This window comes from Phytophthora infestans, genomic scaffold, assembly GCF_000142945.1.
Source record: "Phytophthora infestans T30-4 supercont1.43 genomic scaffold, whole genome shotgun sequence".
NCBI classification, from domain to species: Eukaryota; Oomycota; class Peronosporomycetes; order Peronosporales; family Peronosporaceae; genus Phytophthora; species Phytophthora infestans.
This window is the reverse complement of record NW_003303716.1, coordinates 620,275-638,627: the sequence shown is the minus strand read 5'-3', so window position 1 is coordinate 638,627 and position 18,353 is coordinate 620,275. Positions and strand designations below refer to the sequence as shown.

The window sequence follows — 18,353 nt, the reverse complement described above, 5'->3', positions numbered from 1 at the left end:
GTTTAATTCCTAGTCCACGCTCTTCTAGGCTACGATCGTGTGCGGTGTTCTGGTAATAAAAATGGTGGATTTTATCAACGAGTTGTGCGATCTTGCGAAATGTGGAGATTATGGAAACAGCAGAGCTATGATTCCGCGCATTGTAGCCAAGCTTCCTGCTTCCGCTGACCGCTACGTTGACGGTGGGTTTTCATGGAGCGATGCGGATAGCGGCGAGGCTCCTGCGTTAGTTTTTTTAGGAGCCTGTTATGGTGGCACGCTTTCGCAAACAAGAACGACTTCCCGAAGCGCCAACCCACTTTAATGACTTACTGCGTGTGAAGGATATGCGTGCCTTTCTTCAGCGTCGTGTTGAGCGCCTATGAGAAAAGAAGATTCCAACCCCTCGCGATCAACTCATAGTCAATCTTCCTGGATACTACTCTATACTGGTATTTCCTGCCGATGAGGCCTACGTGTACCCTGTGGAGTCATGGCTTCAAAGCGGGAATCGAATCTCGCCGATTCACGCAGACCATGGTCGTGTAGTGTCGTATATCCCTCCAAGCCTTACCCACACCTTCAAGATTTGGGTGTTCTTCAGAACGCCTAAGTCTGCAGAATTGTTTAGTTTTGAAAACGGAAATGACACTTTCAATCGCATGATCGACACAACCAAATCGTGCGTACTAGTGCAGCGCCCAGGTGATGTGGTTTATTTGAACATGCTAGTTTATCACTCTGTTCTACTTGGATTTATCCCCGGTACACCGGATCACCTAAGGTGGGGGGCATTTCTGGCAACGTGGCTATCAGCGCTAAGGACAGATTGGCATCTTTTCGCTACGCTACTCGCATTGCCTCGGGCGCTCGGCGTGGCTCACTGAAAGCATGGGAGTCGACGTTGTCAGCGTATTGCGCCATGGAGAAAAGAGAATGGAAAATGAAAAAGTGTAAGGACGAGAAGGCGCGACAGCTATACTTCGATCGTGAGAGCGCCCACTTCCTGTCCCAACTCCCTACGCCAGCTGCGCCGAATTACGCGCGCAATGCAGCGACTACCCGGTCATTATTGAGAGACCACAGGAGCTCGTATCGCTGCAATGGCTAAATTCCGTGAGCTGGTAGCACCCCGGAATTTCTGCAAGACATGGCATTTGAGAGCAACAACAAAAAACAATTTTTTAACGAACACAATAATGGGGGAAATTAAGTGAATGTATATATGACATGATATAAACATACGTAAACTGACTTAAGCACCATCGAGATTTATGAAGCAAAGACGTTAGACACTTTAAATCCCCTTCAATGTAGATCCTACTCCATCTCTAGTGCCGAACCATTTTTGCGTGGGCGCCCGCGGGAGCTCTGTCCCTTTTCGCGACCGGATATTCCTCGATTGTCAAGTGTCTGACGTCCATTTAGATCCTTAGTTCCACAGCATTTCATCGCGTAGAGTATGTGCACACAATAGCCGTGCTTTGTCGAAAAGGGACAAGGGCACTTACCTGAGCTCATGTCAATCAGCCACCCCTTCAAAGGCATACCAAGCGTTTCCATTGCAGCATTCAATTTGCTCAGCCGGGCTGTAACGGGTAATTCCTCAACGTTGCGTCGGCGAATCTCGTCTTGTACACGCGGGCATGGCTTGCTAATTACACGGACTGTATCCAAAGGCTCGGCCTCAGCCATGGTAGCTAGCAAAAATGCGATACTGTTCCGAGACTAGTGGTGTAGCTCAAGCAAGCCTGCCCGCGACATCGCGCGAGCTCGACGAACCAACCGAGAATCTGGCTCCGGGGACACGGCAAATGGACTCGCGGTGACAGCTTCACTTCGACAAAGAGTAAGTAGCTGGATCAGTAGGGCGCCGACCTTCAGCTTTCTGCGGAGCGTGACATCTCTCTTAATCACTGCATTGTACGTCTCGCATGGATTGTTCGTTGTCGCTAGCACATCAGAAATACAAATCCCCCCTTGCCCAAGCACGTCGTTCACCGCGTTCCATTGGGCTGCGTCAGCATCTCCCATCACAAAGCGTACCCGGAGAAATTTACCAACAATGGTTTGGAACATCTTACACACGAGCGCAAGCACCTCGGTGTAGTGTAGCTGCTGCTGTTGCGAGACAATAAATTTTACCAACAAATGAAATCGTCTTGCCATGTCCGAGATCCCGACAACGATAACTGGATACCCGACTTGCGTGAGCTTGTAGGTCGCGTCCAAGTGAAAGATGAAAGATTCAGGATCACGGTCGGCACGGCGTAGTTGTTTCTTCGAGCTAACACGACCACAAACGGATCAGCGTCACTGCCGTTGCCAGTGATTGACTTGCCGTCTCTATCAATGCGGCTCGTGAATGTGAACGGAGCTGCTTCATCTTCGTGTCCCGTAAACCCTGAGTCCTTGATTTTCCTGCGTACGAAGTCCAGGAGGCCACTTCCCCCAAGCCGTCCCGTAACCTGGTGATGCGCAAAACGCCGCACAGTTGATAGAAAGGACTCAGTCGCCTCGGTCAGGCTGAAACGCTGAAGAAGTGCATTATAGATGCGCTTGGGCTTCAGTCCTTGGGCTGCCCAGTCTTTCACCACCTCCTTCATTGGTGGGGTCAGCACCAGCTTGCGTGGCGAGCGTGCTGGAGTGGCGTATATGCCTCCTCGACCGTCACTAAGCCTTGCTCTTGACAGGACGTGACCCGGGCTCGCCACGGACACTCTTGTGCCGCCGTTACGTCAGCGCAAGCCTTGCACGCGCAAAACAGGCGCTGAATTCTCATGGGATGTGGGGCAGGGGGCATGCATACGGAGCACAGGGCCAGCTCACTCTTCGGCACCCTAGTCTGCTTGAAATTACCCAGAAGGTTCCCTGCCTGGACGCATGGCATTGCTGAGGCGAGAACATGCCAGGGGTGTCGAATGGTCATTTCAAAAGGAAGGAGCTGGAAGAATGAGCTTGATGCGGCTGGTTGGAAAATGATCTTACCTTGGACCCCCCTCGCCGGGGAACTGCGCTCGTTGGACGATATTTCTGTGACGATCAGGCTGCGGATTGGGCAAAATTAGCGATTGAATTACGGTTGGTGCAGGACGTACTATTGCGGTGGTCAGTCTTTAAAAATTGATGATGCTCGTGATATTACTGTGCTAGCCGTGCTTTAGCGGTGCCGATAGTATAGTTTTTGTGTTTTTATTGAAGTAAACAGTACGTCCTCTTGATGGGCTGTTTCCTTTTTTTGCACTAGGAATTCAAAAACAGATTTGCGCTAGTGTTCAAACAAAGAACCGCGCGGGAGACCGCACAATATTGCAAGTTTAAAAACTAGTTTAGCAGTAAAAATTAAATTTTAAAATATAACCCAGCTACTGTACCGGTACATGTAGCTGTATTTTCTGAAAATACGGTAAGGATATTATTCTCAAATAAACCGACCGTATTTACGAACATTTTGAATAAGTTGATCCAAGATGGCACTGTTGGTGTCAGCCCTGCAGTTGGTCTCATGGCTCGCCGAACAGGCGCTGGCGTTAGCGCTGCACCTCGCTCCAGCTGCTGCGTCCCTCACGACCTTAAGTGCCATCGTGTTGGTCTCGGCCTTGACGACGCAGGCACTGGAGCATGGTATGCTGGCGTCAATGCACCGCTCCAAGTGGCGCAAGAACTCGCATTACGGTGATCTACGCCGCGACTTCTACCGCGGCTATTGGCTGCTAACGCTGATCTACGTGATCGGATCGGCACTGTGGATTTATTTCACCGAGAGGACTGGGTCTCGCGTCCTGTACGGGTCCATCTTTTGCGTTCTGTGGTGGGGCGTTCAGCTAGCGATGGTCGTGGCACTGACCCCGATCGACGAGATGCTGGCCAAAATCAAGACGGCGATCAAGTGGTGAAACGAGTGACGCATCGAGGACATACTGCGTAGTATAATAGATCGAGGATATGATGCCACCGAAGTGGAAGCGTTGCTGATACCATTCCCTGTGTTCAACACTGTGCGCTCGCATTCGACCAGGCGCCAAGGGAGCTCAGATAGAATGCTGCTGGGCTACGCAGCTAAGAAAGCGGTTGGCCTAGTGATGTACTGTAATACTGTAGCTGACATGCTTTCGGCTGGTCCATTCAAAAGCCAAGCTGATAGACATTGTGTTTGCAATGGTTCAACCACATTTACTACAATTTCCCTTCTTCTTTCTCTATTTTCTCTTGCTGCACAACAAGCGCCGCTGTCAGTGTGGTCTGCTCATGTTCCTGCTCTGCTTCCGTCGTCGCCACCAGTGCGCTCTGCTCCTCCTGCTTCAAAGCTTGCTTTGCTGTCTCGGCTGCCTGCTCCACCTGTTGCTGCTTCTGCAATTCCTCAAACTGCACAAATGTGATCTTTTCTGTGATGATCTTTTGTGCTGCCGCTGGTTGCAGCGTCGAGATGGCAGAAGGAGGAAAACCAGCGTCCAGAAGCTGCTGCCTCATGCTGCGCGTGATCATAAAGGCTACAGAGGCCACTTGAGGTCCGTTTCCCGTACTTCCTTGGCCGTACCACACGCGATCCACCCACTTGGACCCATCGTAGTGCCACTTATTGACGTAGTAGCGTCCTAGCAGGTGCCAGCGCTGCACGCGAGCCTGCAGGCGTCCGACGATGCTGCTCATGGTGCAAGCTTGTTGTGTAAAGAATGTAGCAATGAGGTGTAATTGGTGTGGCAAACCGATTGAACGCGAAAGCAGTTTTTTACATAAACCGGGCATGACATCGCACCGCAAACAAGGCGGAGCTTTGTGTCTTTGCGCGAGGATGGAATTGCAATAATCACTCTGTCGCTGCGCCACACTTCTTCGGGTCTTCTTGTACACTGTATTACTACAGCCGTGAGGATATTGTAATAATAGTATCTGAACTGCCACTGTCCAGTACAAGTATTATTAATAGCGTAGCGTATCATCCAGCAGATCCCTTATTTCGTGACTGTTGGCCGCCGATTTGAGTATTTCAGAAAAGACGGCGGCTTTGCTTCTCTCAGTTATGAAGTTGCTGCATTTTTGTTGAACTACATGTACAGTATTGGGTGCCATTGCACTGTGCAGTCCAAGTGCGTTTGTGGCGGAGTTGATTTGTGTTAAATTTATTGTATCCAGGTCTTCCCGTAATACGACTGGATGGGTACGGTGGCGAAATCTGCTCCAACCAAAAGCATGACGTCGTTCCCATCGTCCCGGACTGTCCGGACAGCCCTGGTCACGCTTCTTCCTACCGTGCTCCTTGCGTAAGACGAACACTGATCGTGGTCTTCTGCTGGACTCCAACCTGTACATGTAGCAAGTCTTTTGGATGGACGCTGTTCAGACAACGCTGTACATGTACGCGGTCGGGTAACGACCCTGTGCATTGGGTTCTCGTATTGCATGATGCCCAATAATTTGAACGAAGTGACTGCTCGACAGAGATATGAAGTCCTAGCCCTCCGGATAGCTTTCCGCACTGATCAGTGGCTGAAACTTCTCTTTTAACTCCTTATTATTGGTCAAAATACCAAGAGTCAGTCCAGACGCGCCTCTCTTTTCCATCATAGAAAAAAGGTCGCCTGTCTTCCCCATTCGGCAAATTGGTACAAGGGGGACACTTTACCGACAGTCGAATCGGTAGCAGGATGACGGCCATCTTCGGGCAGGAGCTGAGCCCTGGTATGGCGGTGCTGGTGTATGTGTTCCTGGTCTTGGCGTTGCTGGTACTCTTCGGCTCCATCTATTACTACTGGAGCTACGCACGCAAGATCGAGCGGTTCCTAGCAAGAGATAACCAGAACAACAACATGATGCGGCATCACCTCGTGGACAGTTTCCTACAGCGCGGAGAAGAGGAGTGGCCCTGCTCTATCTGTTTCCACGACAACCACCCGGACAAGACGAGCTGTGTCATGTGCGGCACGCCACGCATCGTCACAGCCACGACACCGTCGAATCTTGCTCGAGCGTCGGGTCTACACAAGCAGGACTTTAGCCAAAGTATGCTCAATCAACAGTCACGTGTACGCAGCTTCCACGTGCGAAGACTCAAGCAAATGGACCTCACATCCAGACAGAAAGCGGCCGTGCGTCGGCATCTCTGGAAGAGGAAGCGAGGCAAAGATGGCGTCATGCGGTGGGTACGTATCGACGCAAAGCAGGAAGAACACGAGGCCCTGAATAAGGAAACCAGGAGCGAAACAATGTATAGTGGACTCAGTACGCCTCCCAATGGCACAGCCATCTTAGGAGGAGACGAGTTCCCACGGACATCCAACACAAGTCGCGTCTCGTCGTCGTCCTCATTGAGGGAAGACAACGAGCACATTGCACTTGCGTTAAGGGACTTTGGGGTCCCTGAGAGTGAAGGTCGGCACCCGGACAGCTCGTTTCTATCAGCCAATAACGACCTGGGACGTCCGTCTTTCCAGCCTCTACGTGCGACGGCGTTGCAACGTCTAGAAGAAGCAGAAGAGCGCCCCACCATGGCTTTCTATTCGCAACAGAACCCGTTCAATCCTGCTAATAGTGGTGCAAACCCGTTCAACCCGAATGCGAGCAGTAAAAAACCGTTTTCGGGTAGTACAACCAACCCGTTCGCAAGTACTCGTGGACTTGCAAGTTCTCGAGGTTTAAACCAGATTAGTGAAGACCGGGAAGGCACAATAGGTGGAGGACCAATCCCAGATATTGGAGGACCAAGCGCTGTGGAGGACCGGCGTTTCCATGACTTTAACGACACAGGTATCTCGAATGTATCTACCGGTTATGTACGACATGAAGACGGCGAAGGAGGCTACGAGTGGACTCCTGCTGGGACGATTATAGCGTATACGGATACCACTCGTCGTATGGACTGCGAAGACGACCTGGAGGAGATTGCGTCGCTGACATTCCACGATAAGAACCGCTGGTTCCTGGAGCAGGTTCAGAAGCGCTGGCGAAGCTACGAAGAAGGCCACATCCAATTCGTCGTAAGACGTGAACATGTGGTCAGTGATTCGTTGGAGCAAATGCTCAAATGTCCGCCCAGTCGATTCTGGGAACGCCTTCGTATTTACTTTGAGAACGAGCCGGGATTGGATGCTGGAGGGCTAATTCGTGAGTGGTACGAGATTCTGAGTGACTCACTTTTTAACGACGACTTTGGTCTCTTCATCGCGACGAAAGGAGAGAACATGGGCTATTGGATCAACCCTGCGTCGGCTTCTAAAGTGCCTAACCACTTGGAATACTACGAGTTCATCGGTCGATTACTGGCGAAGGCGCTGATTGAAGGCTACAACATGAAGATGTCGCTTGCGTTACCACTGATTAAACATATTCTGGGTGTACCCATCTCGTTCTCGGACTTGGAATTCCTGGACGAAGATCTGTACAAGAATGCCATGTGGATGAAGCAGAACGACCACGCGGAGTTGCTTGCGATCGACTTTACGGTACAGGTTATTACTTCCGAGGGCAAGTCTCACACGGTCGAGCTTGTACCTGGTGGAGCAGACCGTGACGTGACGGATGAGAACAAGCAGGAATATCTGGAATTGCTACTTAAACATTACATGTTTGAGAGTATTTCGGAGCAACTTGGTGCTCTCCTCATGGGCTTCTACGACGTCATGCCGCAGTTTTTGATCACTGTCTTCGATTACCAGGAGTTCGATCTGCTCTTGTCTGGTGTACCCGAACTCGACGTGAACGACTGGCATACACACAGTGAAGTACGCTGGGTCAAGCTCGAGAAACCCACTCCAGCTGAACACCGTGTACTTCGATGGTTCTGGGAGTGTATGCGCGAGTTTACGAGCGAAGAACGAGCTCGTTTGCTACAATTCGCCACCGGTACATCTCGTGTACCGGTACAGGGCTTCAAGGCACTTACGAGTAGTGACGGCCGTGTCCGACGATTTACTATCCAGTTCGTACAACGTGGTGCCCCTCCTACGGGCCTCATGCCTAAGGGCCACACATGTTTCAACCGAATCGACTTGCCTCTTTATCACAACAAGGAAGAGATGGTCAACTACCTGACGCTTGTGATGAACATGGAGATCTCAGGCTTCTGGATGGAGTAAAATAGTACACCAGACTCGTATCTGTTTGTGGGGAAAATTTAAATATGATGTCAAAGTTTTTTTTTATGTTGCAGTCCTCGTAGCTCTCTCACTTGTGCACTGCAAAGCAGTTGGGTGTCATCTGGATCGTGGACTCGACGTCGGTGTATCGCAACAAGAATTTGCTGCAGATTTCGTCCGTGTGGTGACCGCCGTCCATCATACGAAGCACATCTTTCTCCAGTTGATTTGCCTTGCTTACTAGTGCTCGTTTAGATGACGTTAGAGCTGTCACGTTGCCTCCAGTTCCGTTAGAGACATTAGCTCCATTCCCGTTCACGCCATTCGCTGGCTGTGTCGAGGTTGGAGCAGCGCTGATGGGGTTCATCGCAGATAATGACGGCGAGTTCGTGGACAATGTATACGGACGACCCTTTTGTTGCCCTGCTTGTTGTTGCGACTGTTGTTGGGGTTGCTGAGTTTGTTGCTGTTGTGGTGGACTGGAGCCTGGTACGTTGCGGTCGATGCAGATAGGATAGCGATGCACACGTCGTAAGAATCCATGGATGAGTCCAAACGTGACAAATCGACGGACATCGATGAGTGCGAGCGAGTCCGAGTACACGACACAGAAGTCGCTCATCCGCAGACTGGGTTGGACCGAGCAATACAAGGCGAAGATCCGAGCGAATGATGGAGGAGCATGACCGGATTTCGAGATGTATACCGCACACTCAGCTTGGAGTTTGGGGTCATTGGCAAGCACGGCGATCTTCGGAGTGTTGGCGTAGATGTTGGAATGCAGGAAGATATCGATCAAGGTGACACAGCCGTAGTACAGAAGCTGACGGACACACTTCTTGACGATTGCAATCTCCACGTCAGCTTCCAGACTGATGCGCTTCACGTATCGGACGCCATCGATGAACGGCACAATCTGTTGCAGTGCCAAGTCCCATTCTGCTGTTGTACCAAAAGCCACGTGAGTTTCTTGGACGGGATCCGCCAAAAAGAGGATATAAACGCACCACTATTTTCGAGAAGAGCACGGAGATCTCGGATTGCTACTGGCACTTGGTACTCAAACACTGAGGCTGGGTCTTGTAAAGTGGGGAAGAGTTTCAAGTTGACAACATTCGCAGTGTCCACTGGGATCGTGCACTCGCCGTGGAGTGTTAAGTCTCTTAAAATCTGAGGTAGGATGGTGCCCAGGAGCTCCTTCTTGTCTGCGTTGTACAGGAATCCGCTCTCCTTCTCCATTCCCTCCACTAAGGCTCCCAACTGCAGTATATGACACATAGAGTAAAGGTTATCAGCTGGTGTACCACAAAAACCAAGTTTTTTTTCCCAACCTTCCGAAGAATTGGTCGGTATGGTGCCGTCTCTACGAGCTCGTCGAACACAAAGCCTGCATTTATACATCAAATATCTTTAATCACACAGTATAATATATCGAATTGATGTCAATGCCCGGGCATACCGATGTTGAATAGCAGCGCGTTACGGTGATACTTGTCGTCTTCAATGCATACTGGGTACCCGACGATCTTCATCTGCTGCGCTCGAACTACCATTATACCGGTATAATTGCATTAGTATGATAACGATACTTAGGAAAGCATCTAATATCCCGCCCACCAGTGATGATCTTTCCACAGAGAGCCTTGTCAATGATAATATAGCCCGACACACTGTCGAACACTTCGTTGCTCAGCACACTACCACCAGGTTAAAAGACGTTAGCAGCACTGAAAAAATAAGTTTAGGATACAGAGACACACAACACACTTTTCCGGCGCCTGGAAGAGGATCACAGGCCCTGCTACGTTGTCGAACTCGCTGTAGAACAACCCCTTAATCATCGCTGCCTGCAGGCGTGCGACCAAAATTTTGATTCGAGTGGACTAAATCATATTTTGCAATCGCTACATTTTTTTGTCCACAGTGCATCACATCAATTTTGGTTGTGACTATAAATTGATACTAATTCAGACCAAAAATCTGATGGACTCAAACTTCGAGTTTCCAGTCTCAGATAAGCAATTTGGCGCGAGGAGCGATGGCATTGGACGCGCGCACGGTACGCAGTTGGCACTGTGTACGCTTGCAGGTCTGCGTTCAGAGCTGACCAATATTGTGTATATGCTGCCTTGTAGATGACAGTAAAGTTAGCGGAGCTGACAGAGCATTTGGGCTGCGTGCTGTGCCACGGAATTCTGCGAGACGCACACACCATCCCCGACTGTCTTCATTCATGTATGTTGCTATTCTAATCACGGACTGCCGTGGTTGCACAACACTGATGATCATTTGTGCATCTTTTAGTCTGTAAGAGCTGCATCTATCGACATTTCCTCGTGAAGGGCAGCTGCATCTGTCCCAAATGCAACAAGGTGCTGAGCCCTCGACCAATTGCAACGTTGATGTAAGTTCGGCAAGAAAGTTGTGGTATTTATTTTCTAATTTGTGTCGATCTTAGCACGGATCAAAAACTACAGGCCGTAGTGGACCGCATTTTTCCTGAGTTTAAAGAGCACGAGTTAGTACTGGAAAAAGAGTTCTACACCACGAATACTTTCAAGCTCAAACCTGACTCAGACCACAAGGATGGAGCCAACGGTTCATCATCTGCACCGGGGACTTCATCCTCTCGTGGACGGTCAAAGAACTCAGTAAAGCCACATGACGCTAAGACGAGCACCAACGGAAGCAACGTTTCGTGTACTAAACAGTTCACGATTGAAGTTTATCCGCAGCACACGTACGTATCACTACATTGCGATACTTGTATGAATACTATCTGGAAGAGTAATTCGGCTGAGTTGAGATCGTGCTGGATAGAAATGCCAATGCATTGCCGGAGCTTAAATTCCCATTTATGCAGGTGAGCGGCAACTTCAAGGTGCGTCAAACAGCATTGAGGTCATGAACTTGTGACGTAATCTCTGCCTATTTGTCTTTTATTCAGATGTTTGAGCTGCGCAAGTTAATCCAGAAACGTCTGAAGGTACCGGACGAAGTACAATTTGAGATGGCGTGCATGGGCGCTACAGTGGGGCCAGAATTGTCGGTGCATTTCATCCAGCGAACAATCTGGCAGCATCAGAAGCAGAAGGGTCCGCTTGTGTTGCACTATCGACACCTGACATCATGATTTACTGCTACCATTTAGAAATCATCGTTTTGGTAAATTTTGTAGAAACGCGTTTCTAAATTGCATGTCAAAAAGTGTAATACTGCATGGATCCGTTGCAACGTCGATGAGCTCAGCTATTATAATAGCGCCTCTGACTTCCCTTTTTTCACCGCCGCACGCGTCGTAACTCGCTTCTTTTACCCAATCGAAGTCTGCGTTTGCTGCAGTATATCGGTGCTCGTACCAGCTGCTACTGTAGACCCTTTCTACCGACGCTGGATGCTCAATGCAACTTCATGGTTTTTTGCAATAAAAGGAGATCAACGGGCACTTCGGTGGTTAATAGAAGTTTATCTGCCGGGTGAGCGATTGGGTGCCGCAGTTTACGCTGCTGCTCGAAGACCATCGCGAACAGACCTACTGGAACTGTGTCGAGATGTGCGGAGCATTGGATTATAGCCATGATGAGACTGTGCAGTGGCTTATGACGCATTCATGCCATCTGCTGCAAAGACGGGGAATACAACAGCAGTTCGGTGGCTATACAATGAGTGCCATGCTCCTGCTGAATATGCTTTACTTGATGCCCAAAAAGAGGAACATTGGGAGACTGCGCGATGGATTCTTGTGAACTGTGACCTCGCAGTACGTCGAGTCGAATGGGATAGAGCTGCTGCGAGTGGAGCATTGTCGCTCTTGAAGTATGCGTACTCTCAGGGGCTAGGAAAGCCACGTAGGTCGACGCTTTTTAGCTGCAGCTTCAAATGGACACCTGGATACGGTAAAATGGCTACATTATGAGACGCAAGTTGCTTTGACTGTTGAAGCTCTGCGAAGAGCGGTGGAAAGTGGACATCTAAATATCGTGCAGTGGCTTCACGATAAGAAGTGCGAATGAGGCGATTGTTGGATAATGGATAGTGCAGCGAAGGGTGGCCATCTTGATATGGTGAAGTGGCTTCATGACAACCGCGACGAAGGTTGTAGCCATAAGGCGATGCTGGTAATGGCCATCTTGAAGTCGTCAAGTGGCTCCATGTCCATCGTACTGAAGGATGCACAGCACAAGCGATGGATAAGGCAGTAGCAAATGGATTTCTAAAAGTAGTGGAATGGCTACATGAGTTTCGTTCTGAAGGGTGTTCATCCAATGCCATGGGTGGAGCTGCACGTGGAGGTCATTTAGAAATACTAAAGTGGCTGCACACTCATCGGGATGAGGGCTGCACAAAGTTAGCTATTTCCTATGGCGGCTGTCTCGAAGTGTTAAAATGGCTTCATGCCAACACAACAGAAGGCTGTACGCCTGCTGCGATGGACTGGGCTGCAAGTTATGGTCATTTGGACGTAGTGAAGTGGCTCCATTATAACCGAAGCGAAGGCTGCAACTACGATGGCATCTGCTGCTATGAGAGACCACTTAAGCGTGGTAAAGTGGCTTCATTTTAATCACACAGAAGGCTGTTTGGAAGATACGTTGTCGAAGGTTGCTGCTACTGGCAACATTTGAGATGGTAAAGTTGATTTTTGATAATCGCAGCGAGGTCGATGCCCGTTCTGCGATGAGGCAGGGAATCATTCACGATCGGTTTGGCGTTGTAGTGTACTTGCACTCGAAAGATGTGGAAGTGGGCGAGTTTGCCGACACAACATTGTACGGACTTAGCAGTGGTCGATCAACAACTACTTGAAACAAATGACTGGCTGCAGTTATAACATTATGACCTGGGACTATCAATTTAACGAGTGGTTTTGACATGCTTCAATGAGGAGAGTTAGCCATGACGACGATACTACATTGTGGCACTACGGCTGATGAATTATAATAGCTCCAAAGATTTCGGAATGACCGGAACGGAATTACGAGAAGGAAATGAAAATTCTTGATCTTGTTTTAAAATTCTGAGACCCAACCGACTCAGGCATTTGACCAATGATTATCTGTCAAGTTAACTGTTCTACATCCATCTCATCTTGCTTAGGCTCCAGCAGTTTCGGCCCACCATCGTAATAAATGTGTCTGGCGCATCATGGAGTTCAAATCTCCCGCACACACTGGAGTCAGGGCCAGCTACCACAAACACGCGCTTTATATCCTTTTAGCGATTTGTTTTGATCCAGCGTTATGTTCAGGTCAGTTAACTTCTTTTCCATGATTTTTTTCTCGCTTGAAATCGTCACCTGAATGTAAGCCACGACTGTCTCGGAGCTTTCATTTCCTCTTGTGAATGCTTTACACGTGGTCACTGCGTCAATGAAAGGAAAAAAACGGGTAGTCCGGGCACCAGTACGTGTCCTGCTCCAGTGTGGTCAAGCAGGCGAGGCACGCTTTCTCACTTTCGCCCCCTCCCGCATCTTCAAAACAACGGGCTTGCGATATTGAACTGCACTGTGAAGCAACACTTCGAATACGACGCCGTGGAAGCCGGCACCAATAGATTTTGCATACGTGTAGATCTCTAGCTGCTTTTCCATACTCACGTTCTTCCCCAACAGTTTCAGCGCATACCCTGAGTCGACAGAAAGCGTCCAGTGAATACGCCGCCGATAGTGCTCCTCCTTGGTGCAGTCGTCGATGTAGTGACGCCGAAGTCGGTCCACTTGGTTTTGAGATTTACCACCGCCATAAGTGCACATCAGCTCGTTTGCTTGGTCACTTTTCACTGCTGCACAATCATCCACGACTCGGGATTGAAGTTCATCACGCGTCCTACAAAACTCACGTAGACTCCCACCACTGTAGTAGTACTGCTCTTCAACTAGTATTGGCACAGTTTTGTCCTTCACCGAATGCAAGATCTTGCGTAAGCCAGTATCGATCACCCAGTTGGTTTGCTGCGCGTATGTCAGCAGGTCTGCTTTGCGCCACGCCGGCAAAACCACAAGGCGTGACTGGTCATCTTGCCTCACATCGAACTGACACGACGTCGCGAGAAAGTGAAACGGTACCAATTGGCTGGGTACCGTCAATTCTCGTTGCCGGTAGCCATCAACAAGAACGATCGCCTTCGGAAATTGACGGCGCATCGCGTATATATGTTTCGGTAGGGCATCCGTTAGTCGTGCGTATTTTCCGTCTCCATTCAAATACACCACCGCGTTCGCACGTTCGCTTTCTTTCAGGCATCGAATTACAAGCACCTCTCGTTTCTCCACACACGCCAAGTAGAACGCAATAAGCAGGAGGAAGCAGGACTTTCCGACTCCCGGTGAGCCTACAATCACAATCCTTCTTTCTGTCATAGTCGACTTGAACTTTTTAATCACCTCCCAAAACACCACTTCTTCCTTCCGAACGAAATAATACGGCGGAAATCCACCAAATCCTTGCCAGAACTTGTACAAGTCAGGTGTGCGAACAACCGGAGTGGCACTTTCTTGCGTCGCAGTCAGGCTGTCGAGCTGATATTCGTCTGTTTTCACGGATAGCTTTGCAAATTCGTCGGTCTTCGTTCTTTTCACGGCCGCGATAAGCTCATCATCTGCTGGGCGTTTTGAGTCGATCTTGGGAGCGACCACCAGCACGTGAACGTCGCCCTCAGCCGGTCTAAAGCTCTTCCCAAAGTGCTTCTCATTGTTGATCCACAATGTAGAATTCATCTGCTGAAAGCCTTGCGGATGTCCATCCCCGTCGAGCGTCATAGCTGCCACGCCCGCCCCATCCAGCCACGTGCCGTCCGTCTTCTTCGCCAGGAAGAGCTTCAGTTTGTCGGCTTGTTTTACCGTGATCGTTTCAGGCTGCTTCGCCTTGATCACATCCTTCAAGTCTCCCACCGACTCGCGCTCGTCGATGTTCACAGGGAACGCGCTTCCCGCCACGCCAACAACGCTACAAAACAGCTTCACCATTTTTTTTTGCGGATTCTGGAATGAATTCCTGGCGTACTTAAGCGGAAATGAAGGCGTGTCACATTGACTTTCTAAAATCCGGGCGGCATTTGCTAAAAATTACTACTGTACCCATAGTACAGTACTGCTATTAATTATAGGGACACTACATTTTTTCAAGCTGCACAAACTAGCGTTAACCATCTTTTAAAAAAAATGTACGAATGTCAAATTCTAAAGTGAAATTGCCATTTTAGGGGGTGTTCTTATTTATATGGACACTCGGTATACTGAAGCGACAATTCGTTTTGATTGGCTGAAATTATGCATAAAGCAACAAACTGTACATTCCTCCGTCCCGGTCACACGTGCGATCCCCAGGCACCTCCACGATGCCAAGAGGCAAGAAACGGTCTGACGGTGAGATTGGACGGGTAAAAGCGCACTTTAAGGATGAAAAAGGCAAGCGCTGGATAGCACGAGAGATTGACCGAAGTCCGAACGCTGTCTGTAACTTATTGAAAGCTCCTAATCGTGCAAAACTCCACAAACGACTCCAGCCATCAAGCCTCGTCACAAGGTGGCTCGGGCTGCCTTTGCCGCCAAATTCCTGAGTAAGACGCACAACTGGCGTCGATTAATCTTTAGTGATAAAAACAAGTTCAACTTGGATGGCCCGGACGGCTACCAGTACTACTGGCTCGACGTCCGGAACGACCAAGAAGTCTTCTCGAAGCGGGAAAGCGGTGGAGGCAGTGTCATGATGTCGGCGGGAATACATCACTATATAAAGACCGAGATACGTACTTGGTTCCTTTCCTCAAAAACCTTCGTGAAAAACATGGCGTTCGAATGCCAATTTTGATATAGTTGCAGACAGCGTTCGGACTTCGGCCATTCTCTCGTGCTATCCAGCGCTTGTTTTTTTCATCCTTAAAGTGCGCTTTTACCCGTCCAATCTCACCGTCAGACCGTTTCTTGCCCCTTAGCGTCGTGGAGGTGCCTGCGGATCGCACGTGTGACCGGGACGGAGAAATGTACAGTTTGTTGCTTTATGCATAATTTCAGCCAATCAAAACGAATAGTCGCTTCAGTATACCGAGTGTCCATATAAAGAAGAACACCCCCTAAAATGGCAAATTTCATTTTAGAATTTGCAATACGTACATTTTTTTTAAAAGATGGTTAACGCTAGTTGTTAGGCATTAAGCAAGTGTTTCTTGGACCGAGCGGCACAATCGAACATCTCGTATTGTGAGTGCAGCTTGAAAAAATGTAGTATCCCTATAATTAATAGCAGCACTGTATGCGTAAACCACCACATATTTGCTCATACATGTACCGACGCAAACGCACACCTAGAAAGTACAGATTCTGCCCAGACTTGCCCGTAACCGCGCACATTCCTCCTTAGGCGAATACGATGAATGGGACAAGTAGACTTGATTAGCTCTTTAGAGTAAGGCTCGATGGCCTTCCCCGTCGAGCGTGATTGAACTTGGTTCACGGTGCTCCCATACTGTGGCCTTGATCATGCTGCTTGCCGCGTCGCGAATCATTCCTGGTCGTAACCGGGTGTATACTGAGAAACACCAGCTCGACCACCTTCCCATTGGCCGGATGACCACGTCGCTTTTCCCGGCAGCTAGTAGCGCGTATGTTCCTCCGATTAGGAGCAAGTGACAAGAGTAGTCTTTTGAGTCCAGTCTCATGCTCTTGGCCGCGTTCTTAATGATGTTGGACACCTGAGTCCCCTTGATTGTTTCTCTTTCTGATATAAAGATAAGATATGGACCCAGGGTCACATGCTCTGAGCGCTAATATGCCCTCACTCGTATGCAATTCTGTGCTACCAACACCTGGCACAATAGTTGATCGTTCGGGCGATAGTGCCTAACGAAAACACCCTGGGTGACCCAGTCGGCTTTATGAGACTCGAATTGTATTTCCACGGAATGGGCGTTCGCAGCTTCTTGTCTGACCTGTTTACCTGGCTTGCTTCTTACGATGACGTTGTGTGCCTAGACGCAACGAATCCTGTCCTTCCCGGTTGAGCGGTCGGCGGTCACTGGGCCCCAAAGCTCTGAGCATCTATCTAGGAAGAAAAAGCCCAAGATGATTGACCCCCAAAGAAGCCGCTCACGCGAATCCGAAGGCCTACTATAGGATCTCCCGTATCTTGAGCAGCATAACTGTAGTAGCTAGCTGCTTCTGGTACACCTGGCTGCTCGTTAGCTTGTATACTTGAGCAATAAGCTCAACTTTACGGATCATGGTAATCAAACTTGGCGCTCCGAACTGCCTTGTGTGCGAATGCCACCGCTGCCATTTTCCTGTTGAATGTCTGGTACTTATTTCCTGTCGAATGTCTGGTACTTATTTCCTGTCTTTGCTTTGTTGTATCTCTCGGAGACACATAGTCCGGTAAGAAGTCCGACCATCCTTGCTTGCTGTGCCCTGGGCAATTCATCGATCACACACGGAATTCAAAGTCGTTGCAGAACGACTCCTGGAACTTCAAATCGCTGCTGTAACGGCCAAGCGCTCCTTACGCCACGAATACTCGTTTGAGCTGCTGGATTTGCTCTTCGATTCGTTGCCGTCGCTTTGTGTCTGCGTCACATCACTGTGGTCTGTCTAAGTATGAACATCAAAGTTCGATGTCTGCTCCATGCTCCTTTTAAAGGTGTGTCGGAAAATCCAAACGATGCCGAGCCGAGCTTTGCGATCTGAAAAGCCCAATACAGAAACGGAGTACTTGTGCTTCACATAGTTGTGCACTGTGTTCACGTGCGATAGCGTAGTTTGGGAAGGGTCCTGCTGCACTTCAACATAGCGCTCTAAACCACGCTTGTCTGTCAAACCGGTGCTAAATGGGTCACCTTGAGACCCCGTGCCGAGAGCAGGATCAACAGCGCCAGTCACAGCTTTTGTGTCACAGAATACTAGCTGTGATACTGGGTCTGCTTCCTAGGAACGTAATTTTCTATGTCGCACTGTACATGCGCTGGCGGCATGTACGACATGTGAGATAGCACGGGCCGATGCAATCGCGTCGGGTTTTACGCCGCCATCCCTTTCTGATAGTTCTGGATCTGCGCAGGCTGCGGGGTAGGTCCGTTGATGCGCTCATCCTTCATTTCTCGGTGCAAGAATGCGTAAAGCGACTGAGCAACCATACATGAAAATCATTCAGCTTGGAATCTAGATAGGACTTCATATCGATGGTCAGCTTAGATGTAATGGGAGATGCCTGCCTCCTCGCCAAATATTTCGGCAGCGTTTCCTGTGTTGCTAGCTGTAAACTCGCTCGGAAAAGATGGACTCGCTTCTCGACATATTTTGAATCGATCTCACGT

General features: G+C 49.3%; 7 protein-coding genes across 7 annotated transcripts; 4 read left to right on the top strand and 3 right to left on the bottom strand.

Moving 5' to 3' along the window:
* Window positions 1-3,449: 3,449 nt before the first annotated feature.
* PITG_16227 (uncharacterized protein) lies at window positions 3,450-3,905 on the top strand (the record flags this gene model as incomplete). Its single annotated transcript, XM_002897586.1, has 1 exon — window positions 3,450-3,905. The coding sequence occupies one exon, from the start codon at window positions 3,450-3,452 to the stop codon at window positions 3,873-3,875; it is 426 nt and encodes a 141-aa protein (XP_002897632.1).
* A 226-nt stretch (window positions 3,906-4,131) lies between these two features.
* PITG_16226 (uncharacterized protein) lies at window positions 4,132-4,629 on the bottom strand (the record flags this gene model as incomplete). The annotated part of the gene is made up of 1 exon (XM_002897585.1): window positions 4,132-4,629. One exon carries the CDS (start codon window positions 4,627-4,629, stop codon window positions 4,156-4,158), a length of 474 nt encoding a protein of 157 aa, XP_002897631.1.
* A 995-nt stretch (window positions 4,630-5,624) lies between these two features.
* PITG_16225 (HECT E3 ubiquitin ligase, putative) lies at window positions 5,625-8,051 on the top strand (the record flags this gene model as incomplete). Its single annotated transcript, XM_002897584.1, has 1 exon — window positions 5,625-8,051. The coding sequence occupies one exon, from the start codon at window positions 5,625-5,627 to the stop codon at window positions 8,049-8,051; it is 2,427 nt and encodes an 808-aa protein (XP_002897630.1).
* Window positions 8,052-8,139: 88 nt separating this feature from the next.
* On the bottom strand, window positions 8,140-9,911 carry PITG_16224 (uncharacterized protein; the record flags this gene model as incomplete). Its single annotated transcript, XM_002897583.1, has 7 exons — window positions 8,140-8,283; window positions 8,326-8,993; window positions 9,059-9,311; window positions 9,383-9,438; window positions 9,511-9,597; window positions 9,669-9,748; window positions 9,819-9,911. 7 exons carry the CDS (start codon window positions 9,890-9,892, stop codon window positions 8,140-8,142), a joined length of 1,362 nt encoding a protein of 453 aa, XP_002897629.1.
* Window positions 9,912-10,089: 178 nt separating this feature from the next.
* PITG_16223 (uncharacterized protein) lies at window positions 10,090-11,184 on the top strand (the record flags this gene model as incomplete). The annotated part of the gene is made up of 6 exons (XM_002897582.1): window positions 10,090-10,110; window positions 10,187-10,286; window positions 10,356-10,455; window positions 10,510-10,791; window positions 10,872-10,932; window positions 10,999-11,184. The coding sequence occupies 6 exons, from the start codon at window positions 10,090-10,092 to the stop codon at window positions 11,182-11,184; spliced, it is 750 nt and encodes a 249-aa protein (XP_002897628.1).
* Window positions 11,185-11,445: 261 nt separating this feature from the next.
* PITG_16222 (uncharacterized protein) lies at window positions 11,446-11,967 on the top strand (the record flags this gene model as incomplete). The annotated part of the gene is made up of 4 exons (XM_002897581.1): window positions 11,446-11,527; window positions 11,568-11,638; window positions 11,680-11,867; window positions 11,925-11,967. The coding sequence occupies 4 exons, from the start codon at window positions 11,446-11,448 to the stop codon at window positions 11,965-11,967; spliced, it is 384 nt and encodes a 127-aa protein (XP_002897627.1).
* Window positions 11,968-13,033: 1,066 nt separating this feature from the next.
* Window positions 13,034-15,015, bottom strand: PITG_16221 (Crinkler (CRN) family protein; the record flags this gene model as incomplete). Its single annotated transcript, XM_002897580.1, has 1 exon — window positions 13,034-15,015. The coding sequence occupies one exon, from the start codon at window positions 15,013-15,015 to the stop codon at window positions 13,477-13,479; it is 1,539 nt and encodes a 512-aa protein (XP_002897626.1).
* Between the last annotated feature and the right edge of the window lie 3,338 nt (window positions 15,016-18,353).